The 23510-nt window shown below is 47.3% G+C and overlaps 2 protein-coding genes across 8 annotated transcripts in view; one reads left to right on the top strand and one right to left on the bottom strand.

Moving 5' to 3' along the window:
* Snap25 (Synaptosomal-associated protein 25kDa) overlaps positions 1-20061 on the top strand; it is a 29825-nt gene extending 9764 nt beyond the window's left edge. For 3 of the 7 annotated variants that reach the window (XM_018034587.2, XM_018034588.2, XM_018034589.2), the window contains exons 4-7: positions 3525-3573; positions 11309-11426; positions 11741-12014; positions 14654-20061. In XM_018034587.2, coding sequence (XP_017890076.1) covers positions 3525-3573; positions 11309-11426; positions 11741-12014; positions 14654-14716 — 504 coding nt within the window. In that variant the 3' untranslated portion in view covers positions 14717-20061. Of the gene's footprint in view, positions 1-3524; positions 3574-7135; positions 7185-9438; positions 9488-11308; positions 11427-11740; positions 12015-13427; positions 13946-14653 lie in introns of all 7 variants that reach the window. The other 4 variants (XR_001916906.2, XR_001916905.2, XM_018034591.2 and 1 more) reach the window with 4 other exon arrangements.
* A 103-nt stretch (positions 20062-20164) lies between these two features.
* LOC113465078 (uncharacterized) lies at positions 20165-22764 on the bottom strand. The gene is made up of 4 exons (XM_026818571.1): positions 22602-22764; positions 21979-22444; positions 21648-21891; positions 20165-21587 (listed from the first exon to the last, which is right to left on the bottom strand). The coding sequence occupies exons 1-4, from the start codon at positions 22762-22764 to the stop codon at positions 20235-20237; spliced, it is 2226 nt and encodes a 741-aa protein (XP_026674372.1). The 3' UTR covers positions 20165-20234.
* Between the last annotated feature and the right edge of the window lie 746 nt (positions 22765-23510).

The following is a 23510-nucleotide window of genomic DNA, read 5'->3' as shown; positions in this document are numbered from 1 at the left end:
AGCATTAATAGTTTACGAGTTATTGACGAAAAACGGAAAAACAGTTTTTTGCAAATTACTCGTTAATTATTAACGCTAGCGAAAAACTTTTATATGGAAATTGTAGGTCTCGTCGTCCTCTACAAGAAAGGTCCTATGCAATTTTCTCGTACATTCAACGGTTTAGAAGTTATTGAGGAAAAACGAAATTTTTTCCCGAAAGTTCGCCATTTCGACGCTGGGATGGTCGGATTTTGTCAACATCAATAAAATGCCAAATAATCATACTTAACTCATTAAATATCGAAAATAGAAGAAAAGTGCACTATTCTTAATGATAGGAAATGCGTTTTTCTAATGTACATAAACTTTTGGTATTGACTATATAACCAATACATCCTTAAAAGCGGTCCACTTCCGTCGATCCGGTGTGCATCGAAGTAGCCGGCGAATCGAACGTTCTTCGGATTTTCACCTCGTGTTAAGAGGCTCAATCGTGGACAAAGCGGTAGCTTCGTTCGATCCGATGCTCGAAATCTTTGATCGGACGAACGGAGGCTGCGTCTCTGTCTGCATAGTAAAGTCGCTACGCGAATCTCCATGACATCCCCTTGTTCTCCTCGTATTTTTCGTTTCTTGTCTGCCGTTTGTTTCGATGTCATCGTGTAAAAAAAGGAAATGTGTCACGTTTGTACCCATGCATCACTCACCGCCACCACCACCACCACCACCAACACTACCACCCACACGGCTAATCGAACTCCTCCACGATCGTTAACGCACACACACACACAGACACGCACACACACACACACACCTCTCTTTATCTATCTCTGTGTGCACCTGAATATGCATTCGACAGAGTATCTATCCGAGAAAAGTCACGGGACGAGTATACTCGAATCGAGGCATTGAAACCATGAACTCGTCAACTCGGAACACTCTGTCTCGTTTTGATTTCCTCTCATTTTTATTTCTTCTCCTTTTTTTTGGTCTGAAACATGCACATTTTCTACGCGGGTGAATGCGCACGCTTCTCTTTCAAAGCTGAACGAGGAAAGGAGCAAAGTTCTACTTCGTTTCTTCTCGTACCAGTTTCCTTTTTCTTTTTTTATATCCGTTCTCGCGACCGGCGAACGAACAAAAGCGTTCCGGAGGATCCGCTAATTAGTTCCGCGTACTACAAACATCGATAATAGGACGATAGTGAGGATGATAATATTACTGCGCGTGTTCCCTTGCAGTCTCGAGTGTCTCTTCTTTTCATTTTCCACGAAATATTCTCTTTTTCTTTTCTCTCTCTCTCTCTCTCTCTCTCTCTCTCTCTCTCTGTCTGTCTCGATTCATTTGAATATCAGGCTCGGCGCGTTTGACCGAGCCGAGAGAACTCAGAAAGAATTGCAAGGGAAAAGAGAGTCGTTCGTTAACCGTGGCTAATCAGAATTCTCATTGTTCGCGAAACGATAGTTCGCTGATTCGAGCCTCGATCGTTGATTAAACTGCGGGTTCAATGCGTTCATAGAGAAATTGAAGATAAGAATTCGACGAGTCGAGCGCGCGTCGGGACACGCTCGAAACGAACTCCTACATACGCGTGTCAGATGCAGTTCTTTGATTGCATTTTGCGTTGCACAAAAACCGCGACCCTACTGGTGTTCGCAAAGGGTTAAGAGCGACGACGTTCGGAACAACGGTTCCACTTCCCGGGGTCGGGTTTGTCCAGTCGAAAAAGCTCCTTTTCTTCGCTCTCTGTCACCGTCATATTCGGTCACGTTCGCCGCTCTCTTCATGGCTCTCTCTCTCTCCCCCGTTCATCCCTCTCGCCCCCCGCCCGTTCATTTATCTCTGTGTGCGTGTGTTCTACTTTTGCATCCGTTTAGATATATACATCTCCGTCCGTTTGAGTCCCGAGATCTCACGCTTTCGGAGAATCGACACACTTTATTCACTTTTTCTCTTACTCTTCTCACAGATCCATCGCGCACCGGTCTGTCTCTCGCGACTCAAAACGACCGAGATCTTCGTTTTATGTGTTGCGCATCCTCGATCTTTACTTTCCACGAACAAAGAGGAGAACATCGAAGACTGTGTCATCGCGTATTTCGTTCTGTATTCTGCGGTCTCTTGTCTCACACCGTTTATCGAATGTGTACGATTATATTCGGGCGCCCGATACTTCTCGAGCAGCATTCTCTCTGTTTCTCTGATCATTTTTTTTTTTTTTTTTTGCTACTCACATGGAACACCCGTTTCCCCGGTTCCTCTTTTTTTTTTTTTTTTTTTTTTTTATTCTTTTTTGTATTCCATTCCGTCTTTCTCTCTTTCTCGATCTCTCTTCCGTCTCGCCGTACAACGCTCTGCCCGCTGTCCAAGCGAGAAGGGGGTAGAAAGATATCGGCGGACGGAAGCGAGGCGAGACTCTGTCCTCCCAATGAAAACGATAAAATAGCAATTTCGTTAAAGACTCGTCACGCGGCACCGAAACACAACAGAAGAAAGAGTACGTACAGACATTGTTTAAAGTAAAGTAACGACAACGATACAGGGAAAAGAAGTCGGTGTCAGTGTGCAAGCGTATGCTCGTTGACGAAACGAATCTCGTTTAGCCGGGAGGAAGATCCGACAGACGAACAATTGTTAAATAAAAAAGAGAAACTCGAACAGATAGAATTAAACCTACGACAACAACGGCGACGACAGTTACAGAGCAACAGGAACAACAACAACTACTACAACAACAACAACTACAACATCGTCATGATCGTTAACAACATCAAGAACAACAACAGCAACAACAAGCGACAAGCCTAACCGCGAAATATATATATACGTATATGTGTGTATATATATATATATGATCGATAATACTCATTCGAGTCGAGAACGATAAAGTTAACAAATACGTGTCTCTCCACATATAATGATCCGTGCCGAGCAGAAATAACGTTTCGTTGCCCGTCTGCCCACCTGTCTCTGAAATCACAACAAGCGTATAACGTCACGATCGCTTGCGTGAGCGCGTCCAAAGGTTTTACAACTAAACGACTCGCAGAAACTCGGGAAAACGAGGCGTCGAAACTAGACCCGTCGAGAACGAACGAAAACTTGTTCCATACTCGAACCGATCAATTTTATTCTCTCCTCCGTTGGCATCGCGCGATATACAAAGCCCAAAGTCCGGTCGTTACGCCGTAGACACCCTCTCGACGTCGCAGGAAATAGTCGTTGGTCAAATTGGTAGTTGAAAAAAAAAATGAAACGCTGGACACGCGTCGGTTTCTTGGACGATAGTGGCCGGATCGGAGGGTGTCTACGGTAACGATCATCGTCGTCCAGCAACGTTCTGCGAGAAGATACCTCGACTCGCTTTTTCTGCCCACTTCTGTCCACCTTACACCCTCCGTCTTTACCTACCGTTATACTATATACTACTAATATACTACTAATATTACTATACTATATATACTTACTACTAAAAAAAAAAATATACGACTCTCTAACACTGGTGGTGGTTGTCTGTGTTGTGCTGCCTCTGCCTGTCGTAGAGCAAGGAGGCTGGCATCCGTACTCTGGTCGCACTCGATGACCAGGGAGGTGAGTGAATCGCTTTTTAGCCATATAAGTAAACGGAACGAAGAGAAAGGAAGGGGCGCCCTTTCGCCTCTTCTTTCTGTCTGTCTGTCTCACACACGTTGACACACGACAAAACTCGTACCTCGTGTCACGCGCCACGCCTTTAAATATCCAGAATGACCACCAAAGGCCGACACCCGAACCCACGTGGAACCCCTCGTTCTCCGTTTTATGGCGGACTTCCTCTCCGAGAGAGGATCGTCACGCTGGTTCATATCGACGGCGTCGTTGCTCCTTCTTCCGTCCTCTTCCTCCCCTTCCCTCCGATCGGTTTCCCATTTTTTTATTTCGTTTCTCTTCCCGCTTTTTTCGTTCAGCACGTACGAGATCCACCCGTGCTACCCTGACTCTGAAAATCGATAGACACTTGGCCACGACCGCTCATCTCGAGGACACTCGCCGCGACCTCCTGACCTTTTTTCGCAGAGAGAGAGAGACAATCGTTTTTTCGTTGACACGACTCTTTTCTTATTTCTCTCTTTGACTCCGAGCCCACCTTCCTCCGGAGGTCGTTTCCCGTTCTCTACGATGCGCGATCGTTCTTGCAGAGCCGGTCTGTCTAATTACAACGATGCGTCTCTGGGCAACGATTGGTCTTTTGATTTTCGTATCGTCCCGATGACGACGGGTCCGATGTTACTTTCTGCTCCGTGCCTTTCACTGTTGTCGCGCTCATTACTTCGATCGACACCTGACGGATTTATACGTACTTTTTTTAGTATCTTCCTTTTCACTCTCTCTCTCTCTCTCTCTCTCTCTCTCTCTCTGTCTTTCTCTCCGTTTTTCTCTCCGATTACGTCGACTACACTGTCACTAATACTCGTAGGATAACAATTTCGTACGCACACGCAACTCCCTGTTCGATCAACTATTTGCAACGAGGAAGTAGCGGTAGAGTTGACGTTACGGGTTCGATGTGTTACGTGTTCAGCGAATTCGCGGTTGACGAAGAGAAACGACAGCCAACTACCACTGTACAGTCGTACTATACAGTATACTTACCACCCGTTATAGTACTACTGCTGCGTTACTACGATTACTAGTCAACACCATTGGGACACTGTAAATACTGATTAAAAACGTTACGCAGTTCCTCGCCGAGATCTACTGCAAAACTTTTGGGAAACATCGTTGTCACAGATTAGCCGGAAATAAGTACATGGCATCTGTTTCGAGCGGTTCGCTCTGATCGAGTCAGTAAAATCGAAACAGATGTATCGCAATGTTTATACTACGATTCTGATGATTCACGGCAGAGACGATGTGTTCTGCATAAAAATCTGTATTCTAATTACGACGAATTTCCCGAAGCTTTCGCACAGACGTACAAAAAACGACACGATCCACTGACTCATTGACACGCGATTACCCACGCGCGACCAGTACACGAATTTCTCGACATAATTATCCGACAACGTCGATTCAGAATTGCGAAATCGAATCGATCCCGTTTACGTCACTTCGTCTCTTCGCGACCCCACGGCTCTCTTCTTCGCTCTTCTTCGACCCCATCGCGTTTCTTTCTCTCTCTTTCTCTCTCTCTCTCTCTCTCTATCCCCTGTCCTCGACCGTATCATTCTCTCTGTCTCGACTCCCCTGTACTTGAATCAACACCTTCTCTCTCAGACACACGAAACGACCAAGTTTTTACTCGGTGCGTACGCGTACGCACCTCCACCGGACCCGTACTCACGTACTTTCTCAGTCTTTATACGTCTGTCTCTAATTTTTCTTACTCACCACAATTACACACGTTCTTCGTTGGATTGTGTTCTTTTACTTCGTAGCCAAACACGAAGCTTCTAGCTGTGTCGCTTTAACGGTGAACGTGTAATACATATTATTGTTCATGCCACCCCTTGAACACGATCAACCGTAATAGACGGATCGTTTATATACGTGTGCCACGTGTATGTATATAAATATGTGTACCACGCGTACCTCGTTTTATCGTTTCTTCTCTAGCGTAAAAGAACAGCCCAGACGAGTGTCCATCGTTCGTCTGTAGCGGTAGATGTTTGTCTCTCTTTCGCTCTTTCTATAAATATCTTCCTTTCTGTCTTTTAATCTCTTTATTTCCCTGTCTCTCTCTTTCTCTCTCTGTGGATGTGTATACAGCGTACGTATGTGCTCTGTACGCACACGTGTCTGTACACGCGGTCGGACGAAACCATGTTCGTACACTTTCGATTTGTGCCACATTGTTCAAGATTAAAATTTAATTGGAAACGTGGACGACTTTTCAACCGATCGCGCGTGCACACACGTATGTATATACCGTTCTCTCTTTTACCTATGATTTCGAATCCCTCTGCATCGAACGTAATCTTCGTCGACCGTCGTCTTACCAAGTATGTAGGCATTTAATTAACTGCCCTCCGCTTGTCCTAGCGAATTCTTATCAAACGCCGTCGCCGTGTACATATATTACTATTATTATCGTTATTATTATTGTTATCATCATCATCATCATCATCATCATTATTATTATTATTTCGTCGTTGTCATCGTCATCGTACATATATATATATATATAAATATGTATTGTAATCGTATATAAACGTGCGACAGATGTTAGAATCAGATCCGGGTTCGAGTCGGAACGAAATAGCGCGCTAATCCCGCGCGAACCGATGCACTCGACACTCGTTTCTCTTTCTATTCTACGTACAGCAGGCTTGTCAAACTCGTTAACCACCGTCAGAGATATTAAATCACGGGCCGCAAAACAGAAGGAGAACATTTTTAATACTCCATCTTTCCGCAGTTTTATTACTCTTTAAAATGGAAAATAGTTGTTGGCACAAATTGGTTGACGATCTTGGCGGACTCCGCGTGTTTGACATGCCGTTTTCGTTTTCGAATCTGCGCCAAAAGGACATCATTTTCGAACAGTGTTTTCTTTTTTATTAATCAATAAAATGCGTTGTCTACGAACACGACTTTCACGTCGTTTCACGCGTGGAGGTCGTAAAGAGAAAAAGATCGTAGTCGATTGGCTCTACTAGTCGTCTCGCTGGAGCGCGTTAGCTCGGTCATAAGCTCACCTCTCGTTTCACCGTTGATTTCCTCCGCGATCTCACCCTTCGCTTTATCTTTTCGTCGTTACATTTTCGTTTGAATTTTACCGTGACGCCCGAGGTGTTCGTTGGTGATCGATCGCGACCGAACTACGAGCATCCGTCGGAGAGTCGAGAATCTCTCGTCCGCGGCTCGTCCAACTCCTCGGATTGCTCGTTCGCGCGAACGTACACCTCGGGCAGAATTATTTTCGTTCATAGATAAGTACAGAGTTTTTATTTTTATTACCCCCTGGCACGTTTTGTCGCACTATTTTAACGAACGTCGATGGTACGGCGACACGACACACCGTCGTCGAGAGCCGATGATCGCGAGAAACGATGTGGCAAGGCGTGCCCGAGGTCTGCTTGTTTGTCTCTGAATTGATTTCGCAGTTGTTCACGCGCATCACTGAACGATCTTTCATTTCCGTTAACGTGTGGGCCCTTCGACCCTGTCGTAGAGCGAGGAGGTCGCAGCGAACACTCTGACGATGTTAGACCATCAAGGCGGTAAGCAGTTCTCTCAGCAATAAGCAAACAAACTAAAAAACTAAAATGAAAGAACAATAAGAGAAATCCTTTATTTTCAACCAACGACTGATCGAAAGTTTCAAACAGAGGTAAAAGAAAGGCGAGAGCAAACTGGCGAGAAACGAATGGGATACTTCGGGTCTTCGAAAAACAGTGGATGAAAAAATAAGAAATGAAACCACGGAGTACGACGAACAAAACTTTTTCGGTTGACTCGTTATATCGGTTTCGCGTGTTCATTCTTTTGTTTCGCTCTCGCGGAACATCTCGCGTATATACAGGGGACACTTGCCATTCTGACGAGACTCGTTTTCGTCGTGACACACTTGGACACGATCCGCGAGTCGTTTCATCGAGGCGTACGCGTGCCTCGGTAGATCCGTCGTCGTCGAATCCGGGAAGAAACGTAACATTCTGGCGTCTTTGCCATTCTCTCGTAAACGGGTGCAGTGCGAATCTTATACGTTCGCGAAGGGACAGGGGTAGTCAGCGTAGAGATACGTAAACGCTGCGAGCGATGCGTAAGAATACACGGAGTGCTGAAAAAATGCTTTGTTCGATGGTAAAAGATCGTTTCGGTTCGCGCAAAGATCGACCGTCTAGTAACAACGGGTGGTATCGTTCGATACGTTCGACGACTGACTCGTAGCCACGGCTAGAAAGATGTGTTACCGATTTGGAATCGCGCGCGGCGCTGATAACTACGTTCGAGAACCAAGCGCGGGTCTTCCGCATTCTGATCTCTTTTTTCTGTCCTTCAGCTAAAGCAACCTTCTGATTCTCACAATCTTATAGCGCCACGGCAACCCCTGGGCGCCTAAACTTGGAAGTGAAATGTGTCTATTTCTTCCTTTTTTTAATCTGCTTCTATACGCCTTTGTCTGCTCCTATTTAAGCATTCGACTTCTCGCATCGACTCTTAGCCACGATTCGGTTCATCGTATCTTATATTATACGTCCATCTCGTTTTCCCTCATCCGTTCATCCCTCCGCTACCAGATCGTAGACGCGACCACCCAGCCTCTCGACGAGAATTTACAGGACGTACGGTGCAGCTCGCGAGAGCATTTGAACGTTTACCAGAGAACGCGTTCGCGAATCTAACGTACGTTCCACGAAACTGTTGGAGATCTCGCGTTAACAACGCGAACGGACGACCATGCGAGTTCTAATGACGCTTTGAGAAGATCGCGATGCGCTTACCGAGCGTTCTATGCCAGGTGTTCGAATGCTTTTGCGAACGGATCAAGAACAAGTCCGTCTCGAGACGTTCTCATCCTTCAACGGTTTCGACGTGTGACGTGCGATGAGCAGGCTTGTTCACAGTGATTTGCGTCTAGACGATCGTTCCCGACCCCCTGACAACAGAAGTTGAGCGTGTACCGCCCCCCGCCCAGTAGTAGTGTAACAACGTTTCTTTTGTAACTGGCTAATCTGCTCTTGGAAGTTTCACAGATCGACGTGCAAATCCGATTGATCCCTAAAAACGTAGAGTCGCTCGAACCTCGGGGAATCGTTGGATTTACCAACCGATCCGCCCACCCGCGCGCGTGTCGTTGCTTCTCGGACAAGGAGATTCGTTCTTCCCCGGGTTCGTTCACCCTTTCCGTCTGTTTATCTCGTTCTGCTCCTACACAGAGCCCCGAACGACCGATGTTCCGACGTCGATGGCGTGTAACGTCTAAAACGAAGCGGGGGAAGACGAGATCTCTCGCGGTCGAGTCGGAACCAGATTACTTTTGAAGAAGCTCAGTTCTTCTTTCGTCGCTCGTTCAACTTGCCGTTCGCGTTTTCTCACAGTTGGTAGATCCAACTGTTCTACCCGCCGTCGCGTTGAGAGAACCCTGGCACACGTAGAATTAATGATCAGGATGAAACGTCGTCGTCGTACGTTCCCTCTCGCTCCTCCTCGTCGACGAGTTCGACGCCGAGCAACGAGTCTACTCGTATCTCCGGGCGAACTTTCGAACGAGTCGTACGATCGATCGCGCGAATCTCTGTACGTCCCGCGAGAAACCGAGGACAGGAACGGAGAGAAGACGGAAAACGATGAACGACGGTCCGGCCACCGTCCTTCTCACTCTAGGATCTAAAAATCTTCGATTGCTCGATCGGTGACGTTGTCGGAATGAAAACGAACGTTCGACGGAGCGTAGCGAGCGGAGCGTTTCGACGGTGCGCCTTCCTGTTCCTCACGTTTAACGCCCCGCTGATTGGTCGGTTGCCTGTTTAGAGCCACGAGGTCGGGATGAAATCCCTCGTAATGCTGGACGAGCAAGGCGGTAAGCCACAATTCAATCTAGACATACAAACATTTAAACTTACGAAACGTCTCTTACAAATATATATATCCGTCAAGCGTATAAAGTTCAGCTTTTGATCTTGACCGACACTCAAAGAAAACCGATCGACGACCAATTTTTCTATTCTACGCATTCCATTATTATTATTATTATTGTTATTATTATTATTATTATTATTATTATTATTATTATTGTTATTAATACAATTATTATTGCCCGTACGTCGTCCCGATCCGTGCGTAATATTCCCATGTACGGACACACTCGATCACGCATAGACATCGTATACTATTTATTATGCACACCACACTGATTGCGCATCGTAATCGTCCAGACACCGTGCAACCCCGACGTGGGTCGAGATTAGCTTTTACCGGGCCAGCACCGGAAAGAGAACACTACAGATTTGTTCTACATCGACGTCTATTCACCACCCCGTCACACCCCTCTTCGAGACGTTCAAATCGTTTACGTTCGAACGGTCACGTCGATTATCTTCTCCCTCGAGTTCTCGCGTTTCTATTCTCGCACACCTTACGTCCGATTCGAACCCCAGGAAACCTCCTCTCCCGATACGTTCACACCACCCCTTTTCCTCCCGATGGAACATCTCTCTTTCTCGATCATCGCTCTGTGTACGCTCTCCAACCACCGCTACCTTTATTTTCTCCGTTTCATGTTTTCTCATCACTTTTCTGTACCTCGTTTACTCTTCCTCGCCGATTATTTCTATCTTCGTTGCCTGTCTCTTCCTCTCTCTCTCTCTCTCTTTCTCTGTGTCTATCTGCCTGTCTGATTCTCTCTCTCTCTCTTTGTCCTCCGCCTGCTTCCCCCTATTCTGAACGACTCCGCTTCCTTCCGTGAACGTGATCTCACGAAGGCGAACAAACAAATGAATATAGATACGAGGATAAGAGACGAGTAGACGTAGAACGACCGAGAGAACGTCGTAAAAGAGTACAGACGAATTCGGGTCGCACGACACCGCGTTCTCTTCGAGACAACGACGAGTTAAAAGAAAAGACGCATCCCTCCGTTGAGTTTCGGCACGGTGTAAGTCGACACCTGATCGCAACACTCTTGTCAGAAACGCATTCGTTGAACCGGCACATTATATACTGTTATACATGCATCAGCGCGTCACGCGTCTATATACTCTGTCGACGTATAAATTTGAATTTTGGTTGTAAAATTCGTGAGACCCAGCACCCTTAGAGTCCACCGTTACACCCCAGTCACATTACAGAACTACAATTTTACGCTCAACCGAATACCTTAGGACACCCTTCGTAGGGAGACTCTTTGGTTCAGCTGTTGCACTTTCGTTGCACTCGTTTTTTTTTTTCTTTATCGAGGATTCGTCGGCCAGAGACGAGTTCGATCGATCGAGATTGTTTCCGAATCTCTAGTGCAGATCGAACGAGCCTTTCGACGACGAATTCGTCGTAGTAGCGTCGTCGGATCGTCGTTTCCAATCGAGGAACAGTTCCACTGGTCGTTTCAAATCTCGTGATTTCGTCGTACACGTTCGATCGAACGTGAGTAAATTTCTATTATAAATATATGTAGATATCGATCGGGAAATGACGATTGGACAGAATTTTTTCGAGAGCAAAGTACTTTGGAATTTTCGAAGGAGGATCGGACCGCTTCTACGGACGAACACGTCCACTACGGGCGTGTTCCTCCCGGCCGTGTTCGTGCCGTCCGTTCTCCTCCGAGAACTAGCGTTTACTAGCGTATACGTCTCGCGACGAAGGAGGATTTTTAACGTGCTCTTTCGTTCGTACAATGAAACAGAGCAACTGGACAGAATCGAGGAGGGTATGGACCAGATCAACGCCGACATGCGGGAAGCCGAGAAGAATCTCACCGGAATGGAAAAGTGCTGCGGTCTCTGCGTTCTTCCATGCAACAAGTAGGGCTGTCCCTTTACCTATCTCGAATTTCGATATCTTCTCCACGCTTATTACAGCTCGCTCTACTCACAACTGATCGACAATTCTCTTTGACAATCCTTCTGTGTTCACGTACTATATTTTGTCGCATACTAACGATTCCCGTCACCACCACCACCACCACCCGCGTACCTCTTCGGATTCTGTTCTAGCGAGTCTTTACAAACTAATCCTCGGGACTACTTACAGTAACATGTGTTCCTCCTTTGGTGTATGTGTCTCTCTCTCGTATGATTTGAGCGAGCGTCCGTTAATCGAGGTCGATCTTGCGCAGAGGCGCGAGCTTCAAGGAGGACGAGGGCACGTGGAAGGGCAACGACGACGGTAAGGTGGTCAACAACCAGCCCCAACGGGTGATGGACGACCGCAACGGGCTCGGGCCACAGGGCGGCTACATCGCGAAGATCACGAACGACGCCCGCGAGGGCGAGATGGAGGAGAACATGGGTCAGGTGAACACGATGATCGGTAATCTGAGAAACATGGCCATCGACATGGGCAGTGAGCTGGAGAACCAGAACCGGCAGATCGACAGGATCAATCGTAAGGTGAGGAGACGATTCGCTCCGCGGCGAGACCGACGTTTCGAAGTTACGTCCCGGAAGTCGCCGCCCCTTCAGACCTTCCTCCTGCGCGTTCGCACGTCCAACGTTCGCAGCGATCGAGAGAATCTATTAAAATGCGTGGTTCGTCGCGCGTAAACAGGAGCAAGATCTGAAGCGGTTCGACCGAGTTCTATTTTTTCTCTCCACGTAGCATGCGTGGATCATTTCACTCTACGATCTACGATTCACTCAGCACGCGCTCAGAGCGATGCACGACACACGTTCGTCGTCGCTTCCGCTTTCTTCTTTACACGACCCCCTCGTCGTCTCCCCTCGCGTTTCCTACTGCGATCCCGATACCGTCACTCACGCTCCCCGGGAACTCCTCGAAACGTGGTGGAAACCACTGGTCGACGAACGCGTTCGATCTCGAGACTCGAAGGTCGAGAACCGAAGACGCGTCGGATCGAAGGTGGCGCGAATTTCGCGTTGAAGCCGATCCTCTCGCCAGCCTGGTTTCGCGCGATAATTGTCCGCCGACGATGGGCAACGCGTTCAGTCGCGTTAATTCGCGACAGAGTTCCACTCGACAGCATCGTTCCCCTTCTCTCTCCTCCACACGCCGAACTTTACCCTTTTCCCGCGCGAGCCATCGTCCCTCTACTCGGAAGATTTGTAAGACGAGATCGCGCGTATCTTCGTTCTCCTCTCTGGAGAACGTTCTTCCCTTCCGTACATGTATATTTTACACACACGTTGTTTTTGTATTGGCACGGAAGATTCTATTTGCCGAGGACGAAGCGATCGTAGCAAACGAAACGCGAACTGAAATCGAGAATGCGACGATCTCCTTGCACGCGTCGTAGTCGTCGTCGTCGTCGTCGTCGTCGTCGTCGTCGTCGTCGTCGTCGTCGTCGTCGTCGTCGTCGTCGTCGTCGTCGTCGTCGTCGTCGTTGTCGTTCAATTGACCAGCGAACGATCGTTCCGTCTTCGCGCGTTGGCATGCACGACTGCACGTGCACCGCACGACTAGCCACCTGCCCCTTTAATTATAATCCCTTTACTCGTCATGTCGCACCACCGATGTCATCCCTCTTTTTGCCACTTTTCACGGGCTGTCTTCTGTGTTCGGCCATACCGCAGTATTTTAAGCAGAGATCAATTACGACGCGATGAAAAAAGATACGACACGGAATTGAACGAGAGTGAAATAATTGCACCGCGTTTTCACACGCTTTGTCGGCCCATTTTTTCTGTCTTCTCTATATTGTACGTTTATAATTTGTTGTCTGTTGATTTCTCTGTTAATTCTTGCCTCACGTTTTCGATTGAACGATATGTACGAATTACTTCTACTTGTTCTCTTGTTGCCGCCTTAATGTGACCAAATCCAAACGATATGATAAACATCCGCAGGGCGAGTCAAACGAAACGAGGATAGCCGTGGCGAATCAGCGTGCGCACGCCCTGCTCAAGTAAAATGCGTCTCTCTGCCCACGTACCCGTCTCCTCAGAGCCCCCAGTAGTAGAAAAAAAAACCAAAAAAAAAAAAACCAAAAAAGATCGTACATGTATGCACGGACACGTGTATACGTGTGTCAGCTCCAAAAAAAAAAATATGTATGTTGTACGCTCACACGCCCACGAACCCTTCTTCTGCCTTCTCGTCGTCGGTCGGACACCGCCAACCCGTCGACCCGACTCGTTGCCTCCAACTCGATCCACCTGTTCGTGCTACAACGAAAAATATCATCGAACCTTCCGGTTTACATCGACTTATACATTACGTGTGTCTCCGCGTACTTGGCGCAGCCTCCCTCTTTTATATTGTATTAACGCCGTTTAGTTGGTGTAAACCACCCCCTGTGACACCGCGTTCCGTCATCATGTTCTTGCCAGTTTGTCGTGTCCAGCTCGTTTCGATGCTCACACAGGTATATACACGTATTTGTTACCATATGTATGTACGTACATGCATCCGATACACACACGTACGACGCTGGTGCGTACGGGATCGTTTTTGATCGACCGGCGAACGGCCTCGGTACTTATGTTTCGCTCGATCGAATACGAGAACGTCACCCGAACGTGTGACGTTTCTTTCTTCGCTGTTAAAGACGGAACGTGCCAGCATCGTCCGACGAGACAGAAACGAAACACTCTACGTATTAACGTTTATTCTGATCCTTTTGCAATCTTATTTGCCGGATGAAACCCCACGGGGTCGGATGCACGTGCTCGTCGCCGTCGTCGAGTCGGACACGTACGAGCTCTGTTTCCTGGTAGAGCTCTTCGTCGTCGATTCGATTCGTTTGTTCTTCGTACGACGGGATCACGGAAGACGTTCGAACAACGATTTTTTTTCCTTGGAGAATCTCAGGATTTGGAATTTTTAATTAACGAGGATCGAAGAGCTTAGGAGCAGCAAACGGAGAGGTGGTACGAGCGACGATCGCGTTGACTCGTACTACTTCTTCGGCGACTTCTTGCGGCGACGAGCGATGCGCCGCGACACCGTTGCGAAAGCGTACCGTAGATACGCGGAGTAAACCGAGTTAACGTGGTGGACGGTAACAAGATCCTGACACACGGCTTAGTTTTTAGTTACGATCTTTTCGTTTGTCTGTTTTTTTGGCACGCAGGGCGAATCGAACGAGACGAGGATAAAGGTGGCCAACGAGCGAGCCCATCAGCTACTCAAGTAAGGCCACTCTCGACCACCTGCACCCCGTCGGCCACCAACGGCACCAAAATACGACCATCGACACTGTATCACGACCACCACTATACCGACAACAACAAAAACAGTAACAATTGAAACAGTGACTCCGATATCTACAATAAAATCCAATACCACTTATAGATACTGCGACTCGTGCTCGCGGGTCCCCATCTCATTTATTACGATTCATTCGATCATCGAAGATCAGAGTTGACAGGTCCGGGTGAAAGAGGGAGGGACGCGATTTCTTTTTCATCCCCAACTTCTTCGCTCGTCCGTTTTGTTGCATTTCAGTTCGCGAGTGTTTGTCAATAATCTCTGACAATTGCAATTTACCGATCGTGATCGATCGTGATCGATCGATCTTCGAGCTTCACGTTTTCCGAGAAATAAATACCATTCGTAACTTCAATTTTGAACATGTCGCTTGCGCGTAATACTTTTATTAATACACTTTCAAGTTTCGTTCCTCTTCTCTGATCCACGATCGGTTTCTAGAAAACGTGTACTTACGAATCCCCATCTTTAACCCTTTAGAGAGGGCAAATTTTCGTCTGTAGAGTATCTGAGACCAGCGGATAGACGAGAGTAAATAAATAATTAGTTTATTAACGAGTAAAAATATCTAAGCGTAAACGAAGACGGTCATTAGAATAGTGACAGTCGAGTCAATTCAGCGAAGCTCGAACAGACCGCCTGAGAAGAGCCGGTGAGAGGAGAGGCAGAGAGCGAGAGGAAATCACGATTTCTCTCCTCGATCGCACGTTTACCCAAGTTCTTCCTCCCCTCGTGATGTAACGTTTACACTTTTGACGATTTATCTAAAACAAGTTTCTAAAGTACGTAAGAAGAGCATTAAAATTAGGACAAGGACTAGACCTTGTCGAGTATCGCCTGTCTAAGGGTTAAAGATTATTCATCGTGCGGAAGACGATATATATATATATATATCAGACTGCAGATTTTTCCAAATCCAAATTCAAACGTTTCTCACGATCGACGAACATGAAATCTATATCCTTCAATTATGTCTTTACGACTACGCACCGCAAGTGTCCATTGTTTAAGAAGAGAAGAAACCGTTTCCGCGTGAAAATCCGCAGTCTGCGTACCCTGTTGTCGTATAAAAAGTGACACAACTGTTTCTGTCAGATTTACCGTCGAGGAGAGTGACACTCGTCAGAGGTATCGTTTTCTTAACTTCCTTTACTCGTTTCGAGTTGTGCCACTTTTCAAGGCAACGTTACAACGACACACGAGGAAACGAACATCGTAGGGGCGCACACGTTCACACACACACACACATACGCTATAGTCCTCTACCCAACTATTTTGCAATAAATACACACGCAGATACACACATATATATACGTACAAATAATAGACACGAGTCAGAGATAAATGTACACGTGCGGAACGCAGACGGTACAGAGATCAAAAAGAGAGTTTAGAGAGCGTAGATCGCACAGCGTGTGGAAATGGCACGCGTGAACGATGCATACGCACAGCGAGCCCCCGTAGGTAGATACGTATACGTACCACGTAATTTGTTATCACGATTCTAGAGTTTTACGACCAACAGTAACGAGAGCAAAAAAAAGAGAGAGAGAGAGAGAGAGAGAATATATTCCGTGTACAGTAGATCGATACTTTGGGCAGAACCCGCGAGGCGTGTATGCGCGCGTTCCGATGCGAAATAGGGAATCACGCGATTGGGATGCGTGCCCTTCGATTCGGAGGGATCCGGACGTCTCTTAGATCTCGAAAAATTCTATGCCTTTGTTCGTAGTGGGTTCAGAACGAACCGTCGGTTCTCACGGTCGTGTACGTAATCGTAAACGATGACGAGATTTCCGGATACCGGCGAACGACGGTGCACGCGTTCTCATGATACGGGATTGCGAGCGTAAATATCGTACGGATCGAGGGAGCCTGAGAAACGAAGTAAAACGAGGATTAGATTCGACCCGACGAGAACCGTCGAGTTTATCCGCTTATCATTTTTCTCGACGCGTACCACGTCGAACGAGGCAGCCGACAGATAAAGTTCGGTCGTCGACGAGGAACCGCGGAACCGGAAGGGAACGCGACGAAGAAGAGGAACAGGAAGGAGGAGTAGAAAACCGCGCGCAGAGAGGGTGGAGAGCGAGGAAAGGGTCGAACAGAGAAGGTGGAAGGGAGACAAAGCGGAAGAGGATCTGATGAACCACGAACCACCGACGAAGAACAGGCGGACGACGTCATGAAGAAGGAGAGGAGAGGGGTATTGGAAGGGAACGGAACGAAGGTGTTTAAATGTGTAGATAGAATTTTGTTCATCGTTTTATCTCTCGACTCACCGTAGAGCGTAGATCGATTCCGTTTCTAGCAGCCTCGCGCACGCTCGACACGTCGCGCCGGGGTTGTCACTGTAAGGTTCAACTCCAAGAGAAAGAGAAAAAATTGATGAAACGAAACCACGAGTCAGATAGGCAGAGGAGCAAGACGAAGATGACGATAGGAAGAAGATTGTACATTATTGTATTTACACGAAGCGAAGTACCTCTACTAAACTTGTGTCGTACCAGCGAGCGAACGAGAGAGAGAAAGAGAGCGAGAGAAAGAGAGAACGAACGAGTATATTTATCGTGGGATTCCCACCCGCCCCGCCGTTTCGGTTTCCGTTTTCACGATCCGCCGGTATCCGCGTCGCTCTTTTCATCCGATCTGGATCCTCGCGATCCGCGCGCGCGGCTCGCGCTTTTATTTCATGCGTTTTTCCATCGATCGCGCCCGACCTTTCGTAATTCCCAGCGAAAACCGCAAAGTGTAACTGTGATCAATAATTTATTAATCCCTTGACGCTTGCCTCGTACGTATATGCGCCCCACGCAGTTGGAGCATTAGCGACAGAGTCGATTCACTACTTATATAGACGACGTTAATTCGGTTTTCCGTCATCTCCTCGATTACCCACGTGAACCGTCTATTTTTCCGGGTCATCGAGGGATCGATTAAAAGAAAGAGAACGGAGGAAAGACGTGGCTACCGCGCGGATTCTACTCGAAGATAAGGAACGTTTCTCGAAGCAGCTGTCAGCCTTAACAGTATTCACGTCACTTTACACTTACCTCTTTAGCTTTAAGAGAACGCATACCGAGACAGAGTACGAGAGAGAAAGAGACACGTTGCCCCCCGCCCCACGTTTCCAAGCCCGAGTAGTATCGAAATTATAATGATATCTATACATAGCGAAGAGAGAAAGGAAGAGAGAATGAACGCTGACGGAGTATGAACAGAGATTTTGAGACGCAAATGTTCTTTTTGTAGATCTCGTATCGGTGAAGCGAGGACGATACGTGTCTATAAGTCTTATTAAGAGAGACGACGAGTGAACGATGATTTTCGATTATTACACGTGTAATTACGTATCGTACGTGTAAACTTTTTTCTTGAATTTACCACATTATTAACTGCATATAAAGTATACATATATACATATATAAATATACGTACGCAATGCATTATATCGATATTGTATAAAATATCGTAAAGGGTAACCGCCTTTGGAGTCGTGCGCCGCGTTCAAGAGTCGAGCACAAACAGAACAGAGAAAGGAAGTATATTACGCGTAGCTCCTTTCGATTTCGCTTGTTGTACGCTTGCTTTGGTTTTCATCAGACGAATTAAGAATGGTAGAAATATGTGAGAGAGAGAGAGGGATGGCTCATCAAAATCCTTGGACGCTTCGCCGGACGAACGTGCTAAGAAGAATGAAAGTGAGAGAGAGAGAGAATATTTAATGAGCGAGGGAACAAATGAAAATGAATGAGAGTGACAGAAATAAATAACGATGATTGTGATTGTTGACTCGAGATCGTTGGGCCTATCGTAATAATTTACTTTGAAAGCAGGAGAAGAGATATACAAACGATTATAAATAGATATAAATACTATGTAATTGCATATACGTGCGTCGGAACGAGAGCGCGGTGAGCCCCTCTTCTTAGAATATTAGTAGTCCTTTAGAAATAGGAAACGAAAATAAGAGAGAGAGAAAGAGAGAGTGTATGAGAGAGAGATGGGTGCGAGAACAGGCAACCTTGTTTGCGAGCGGATAATACATCGTTATATAAAATATTAATGTATACATATATTATATGATAACGGGATCCAGCAATATTATATTGTTATTTCGTCGTTACTATTTATCACCGCCTATTCGAGGAATTATATTACGTATCTATTTTACAAAGTTAAAACCGTTGTCCCTCGTTTCTCAACGAGTGACTGACTCATATCGAACCTGTCGATGGGTCTTACGCGGCGATATCCGTCGATTTAAATACCTATTGTCACAGACAAATGTATAGAGGAAAAAAACAGAACATGAATACATGCAGATTATAAATAGATAGACGCGTAGATAGATCGAATAGGAGAAATTGAAAGAAGAACGTGACCGCGGATAGGAAGTGGAATGGTCCACGGTGTGAATGGGACATCGAGCGAACGACGAGGAGAAATTAAAGTAGTGATGAATTTCGATCATAGAGGATCGAGAGAAAGAAGAGCCGGAAACTGTTGAAAATCGTTTGTCCACGTTTATTCATAGTTTACGGGTGCGTGAAACGTTTAATGTCTAGCGAAATGTTGGAATTATTACGACTTGCGAATCGAAAGATTCTTCCTAAAGACACGAATTGAAGTCGCACGTAGAACTTCCGACTCTTTTTTTCTCGCGTAACGAGACGAGTGCGATGCACGCCGAAAACGAGTTCGCAACGATACCGCAGAACGCATGACTGCGATAGAAAGAAGGAAACAAATGTTTAAAAAAACAAATTGGGACCACCGTGCAGAAGTGCAAGGTGCTCCGACACGAAGACGGCCGGTACGTCGTGACACTAGTTCCACGTCGTCGTTCTCGACTGCGAACTCGCCCCGGTCGCGTTTCGACTTCTTCGAAGCGCAGAGAAAATGTGAAAATGATACCGAGGAGGAGAGCAGTCGTGAACATTTGAAATGAGCAAAACGAAGAAATAGAGCAGAGTAAAATTATTAAAGCTGGTTTGAACACGAGAGAGAGAGAGAGAGAGAGAGAGAGAGAGAGAAAAGTGTTGGGAGCAGTCAGACAAGATAAATACGTGAGGAAGAGAATTGTAAAAAGCAGACAAAGCGATGATTAAACGAAAGATTGAATCAGCTTCTCTCTTTTTAGTACCAATATACATATTGTCGCTAGTTGTATTACAGAGACGTAAGAAGTATTCTTCGGCAGTACCATTATAACAAATGCCTGTGTATTTTACTTCTCGGCAAATAAACCATCGAGCATTGTACTGGCAACGTTTGTGGTAACGTTTTCTCTATTTCATTTTGCACGATCCACGCTCCGCCGAGTAGACGACGGCAAATAGGAAATTTCAATGTGCCGTTCCGATCACCGAGAATAAAATAAATACGACGGTGAACGAATACTTTTTGTGAGCACAGCGCACATTTTTGTGATCTACGCGTTTTTACGACTCGTTCATCGAGCGATGCCTATAAGAATGTTTTACAGGCGGCCACCGGTGCTGGAAAGCTTCCGAGACGAAAGCGGATCCGTCCCGAGCAGCGTAATCCTCTCTTGCCGTTCTCATAGGTGGATCGCGGAACCATCGAACGTCCCGAGGAGGCTCGACGAGAGATCCGCCGGAAGAGCTCGGACTTGGTTGAACAGGACGATTGCACACGCTACATCGTCGTCGCTCTCGCGGTGACACCTTTGTCTCTCGAGTCCACGGATTCGGTACCGGCGGCAAGGGAGGTGGCGGAAGAGGCACGCGCTGCGGTACTTGCGAGTTCCTCTTCCGAACTCTGTCTATGTTCGCCAACAGACGATAAGACGGTGGGACGTCGTTGCACTTGAGTCGCGCTACGACGTTGCTTCGTCTGACGTTCGAGTTTCTCTCGACCGCGGGACCATGAATATTCTTGAACTCCCTTCGGACGCGAACGGCTTCTCTTCTGGCCAAAGTGTGTTGCAGAGTACCGCGGAATCTGTCGTAAATATCCGTAGAACTCGCCTTCGTACGACTCCTCTTCGTAACAACCGATCTCGAGCCGCATCTACTGCCGTCCGAATTGTCGGCTCCTCCGCTCTCTCTGTGTCGCGGATTTCGATCGCTGCGTTCCCAGATCGCGCCGAATCTTTCCAATACCTTTATTCGTCTGCCGGAGTTCAGGTTCGCCAGTATGTTCCGATTAAACGCGCGATCGACGATGGTCTCGGTTCTCGAAGACCTCGAAAGCGCGGTCTTCTCGACAGGTGTCTGGTCTTCGTCCCGTTCATCCTCCACGTCCAGAACTATCGAAAACGGGGGTGGAGGCGGCGGAGGCGGTAAGCCGATCGACGCGTCGTTCGATGTCAGGGAGAAGACCGACCGGTGATCCCTCGTCACGACGACCTCCGATTTTGCTACGCGATTTGGAAGAAGCTTCTCTTCTTCTTCCGCGTCGATCTCTTCTTCTGATCGCCGCGCGACTCTTTTCCCTCGCGAATCCTTCGACGAGAAGACCGACTTCACGGCTGGCAGACTCTTCGATTTAACGTTCGAGATCTTCGATCGTATCTTCGTCGTGACTTTTGTGTCACTCCTCCTGTTCTTACAGCGTCGTGTACTCGCGTTTTCTTGGTCGGAACCCTTTCTGGACGAGACCGGTAACATTCGTCTCGATCGTCTTCTCCGCGGATAGACGGTTCTCGTATGACCGGACAAGTCGTCCGGCTTGAAGAATATCCAAGCGTGGTAACGGGTTTTCTGTGGTCCTAAGTATAGTTCATTACTGTGGGCAGTTTGTAGGAATCGCGCCATGACCGATAAAACCATCTGAGAACGACACACACCGGGCTACATTACTCATACCTACATTCGTCACAGAACGTGTACCTGATACAAAGACGACAAAGCGAGATATCCCGCCAGGTATATCCTGATGACTTCGGCCCGGTGTATAATTTTCGATCTACATCCCTCGGTCGCGATGGTTAAATGCTTAGGATCGTAATTGTACACGGCGCTAGGACTCATGACATCGTGATGAACACAGGGCCTGGGGATGTCGTTGGAGCAACAGGAGAACGGGACGTCTACGGGTGTCGTGGATTCTTCCTCGCGCTCTTCGACTGCCGATCTGAAGAATGACCAAAGGGTGAGATATCGGAGGATTGAACGTTGAAAAAGAGAATCGTTGAACGGCACTTGGTTCGATTGTACCCACGGCTCTTCTAGCCGAGGACCCGTCTCGGCATCCTCCGATCCGTCCGCCGAGACCCTCAGCCACGGGACGCGGAACCAATCCTCGTAACTGTTGTCCCCGCAGCATTCGAGTTCCGTTTGCACGGCGTCCACCCTCATCTTGACGGCGATATCGCTGCTGTATCTCTCGATAGCACCCGCCAGTCCGTCCCTGCACTTCTGTTGGAATCCGCTCGACAGAACGAGATACGTCGCGTTCAGGATCGCGATCAGGAATCCCGAGACGAGGCAGGCGACTACGTGGAGGAACAAGAGCCTGTTCACCTCGTGGGGGTCCACGGCTCCGTCGACCCTCTGCTGGTCTTGTTCCAGATCGTCTCTAGCCGGCTCCAGCCGCAGCAGCAGCCAGCATTTTATACCCAGAAAATAGGCAGGGGAACAGGAAAGGGCCGCGAGGATGATCACCGCGGTCCACGCGTGACCGTCACCTACTCGTCGTGATCTGCTCGTTAAACCGCACGTACGAACGACACGTGTTACGCGAATCTTATTTATTTTGTTCAAAGTCCGTCGCACGATCGGTGATCGAGAGGAAAAGATTCATGTATCGTTCGTCGTCGTTCTAATCTCCGAGCGTGGGCTAACCTGGAGCGATGAGGTTCAGATGATCGCCGAAACCCCTCTCGAATCGTACGGCCCATAAAATAGCCAGAACGAGGGCGAGCATCCCGGCCAGGTTCATAGAGAAAACGGTAAAGTAAAGAGCTTTCACGGAGGGCCAGCTGTAAACGGCGTTTACCAGGCCCATCTATCGCGCGGTTTATGATGGGTAATCGTCACTCGTATCCAGCTTGTCATCGTCGACAGGTCGTGCGTGCGTGCGTATAGATTCCCTTTCAATTAACGCTTTACGTGCGGATAATGACGCTACCTATCCGGACAAAGAATTGTCAAACGTACACCCGGTTCCTTCGATTCTGTTTCCCCTCTCCTACCCGTCGTTAATCCATATCGAGAGCTGGAATGAAAAATGACTACTGATATCGCACAGATATTCGCGTGACGCCGATTCCCGTATCTCCAAGGGTTTAGGAGTTATTGAGGAAAAACTAAATTGCACCAAATCTGGCGGTTCTGGCATTGACGAAATTCGACCATTTCACCGTAAAATCAGCGAACTTTTCACAAGAAATTTCGTTCTCCCTCAATAACTCCCGAACGGATGGTCGTAGGGAGATGTTTGTGGTCTCATTTTGTAGGGGACGACGAGATCTACAATTTCTGCTTAACAAGAATTCGCTGGTGCCAATAGTTAACGAGTTATTTGCAAAAAACGAAAAACAGTTTTTTGCAAATTACTCGTGAACTGCTGATGCTAGTGAGAAACTTTTACATAGAGATTGTAGATCTCGTCGTGCTCTATAAAGTCGTCCTATATACGTCCCCCTAAGTCCATGCGTTTGGAAGTTATTGGCAAAAAACAGAAAAACAGTTTTTTGCAAATAACTCGTTAACTATTGGCACCAGCGAATTCTTGTTAAGCAGAAATTGTAG

Source organism: Ceratina calcarata, unplaced genomic scaffold, assembly GCF_001652005.2.
Source record: "Ceratina calcarata isolate Rehan_Ccalc_2016 unplaced genomic scaffold, ASM165200v1 scaffold8, whole genome shotgun sequence".
Classification (NCBI taxonomy): domain Eukaryota; kingdom Metazoa; phylum Arthropoda; class Insecta; order Hymenoptera; family Apidae; genus Ceratina; species Ceratina calcarata.
The sequence above is the reverse complement of the archived record's forward strand: the minus strand, read 5'-3'. Positions and strand labels throughout refer to the sequence as shown.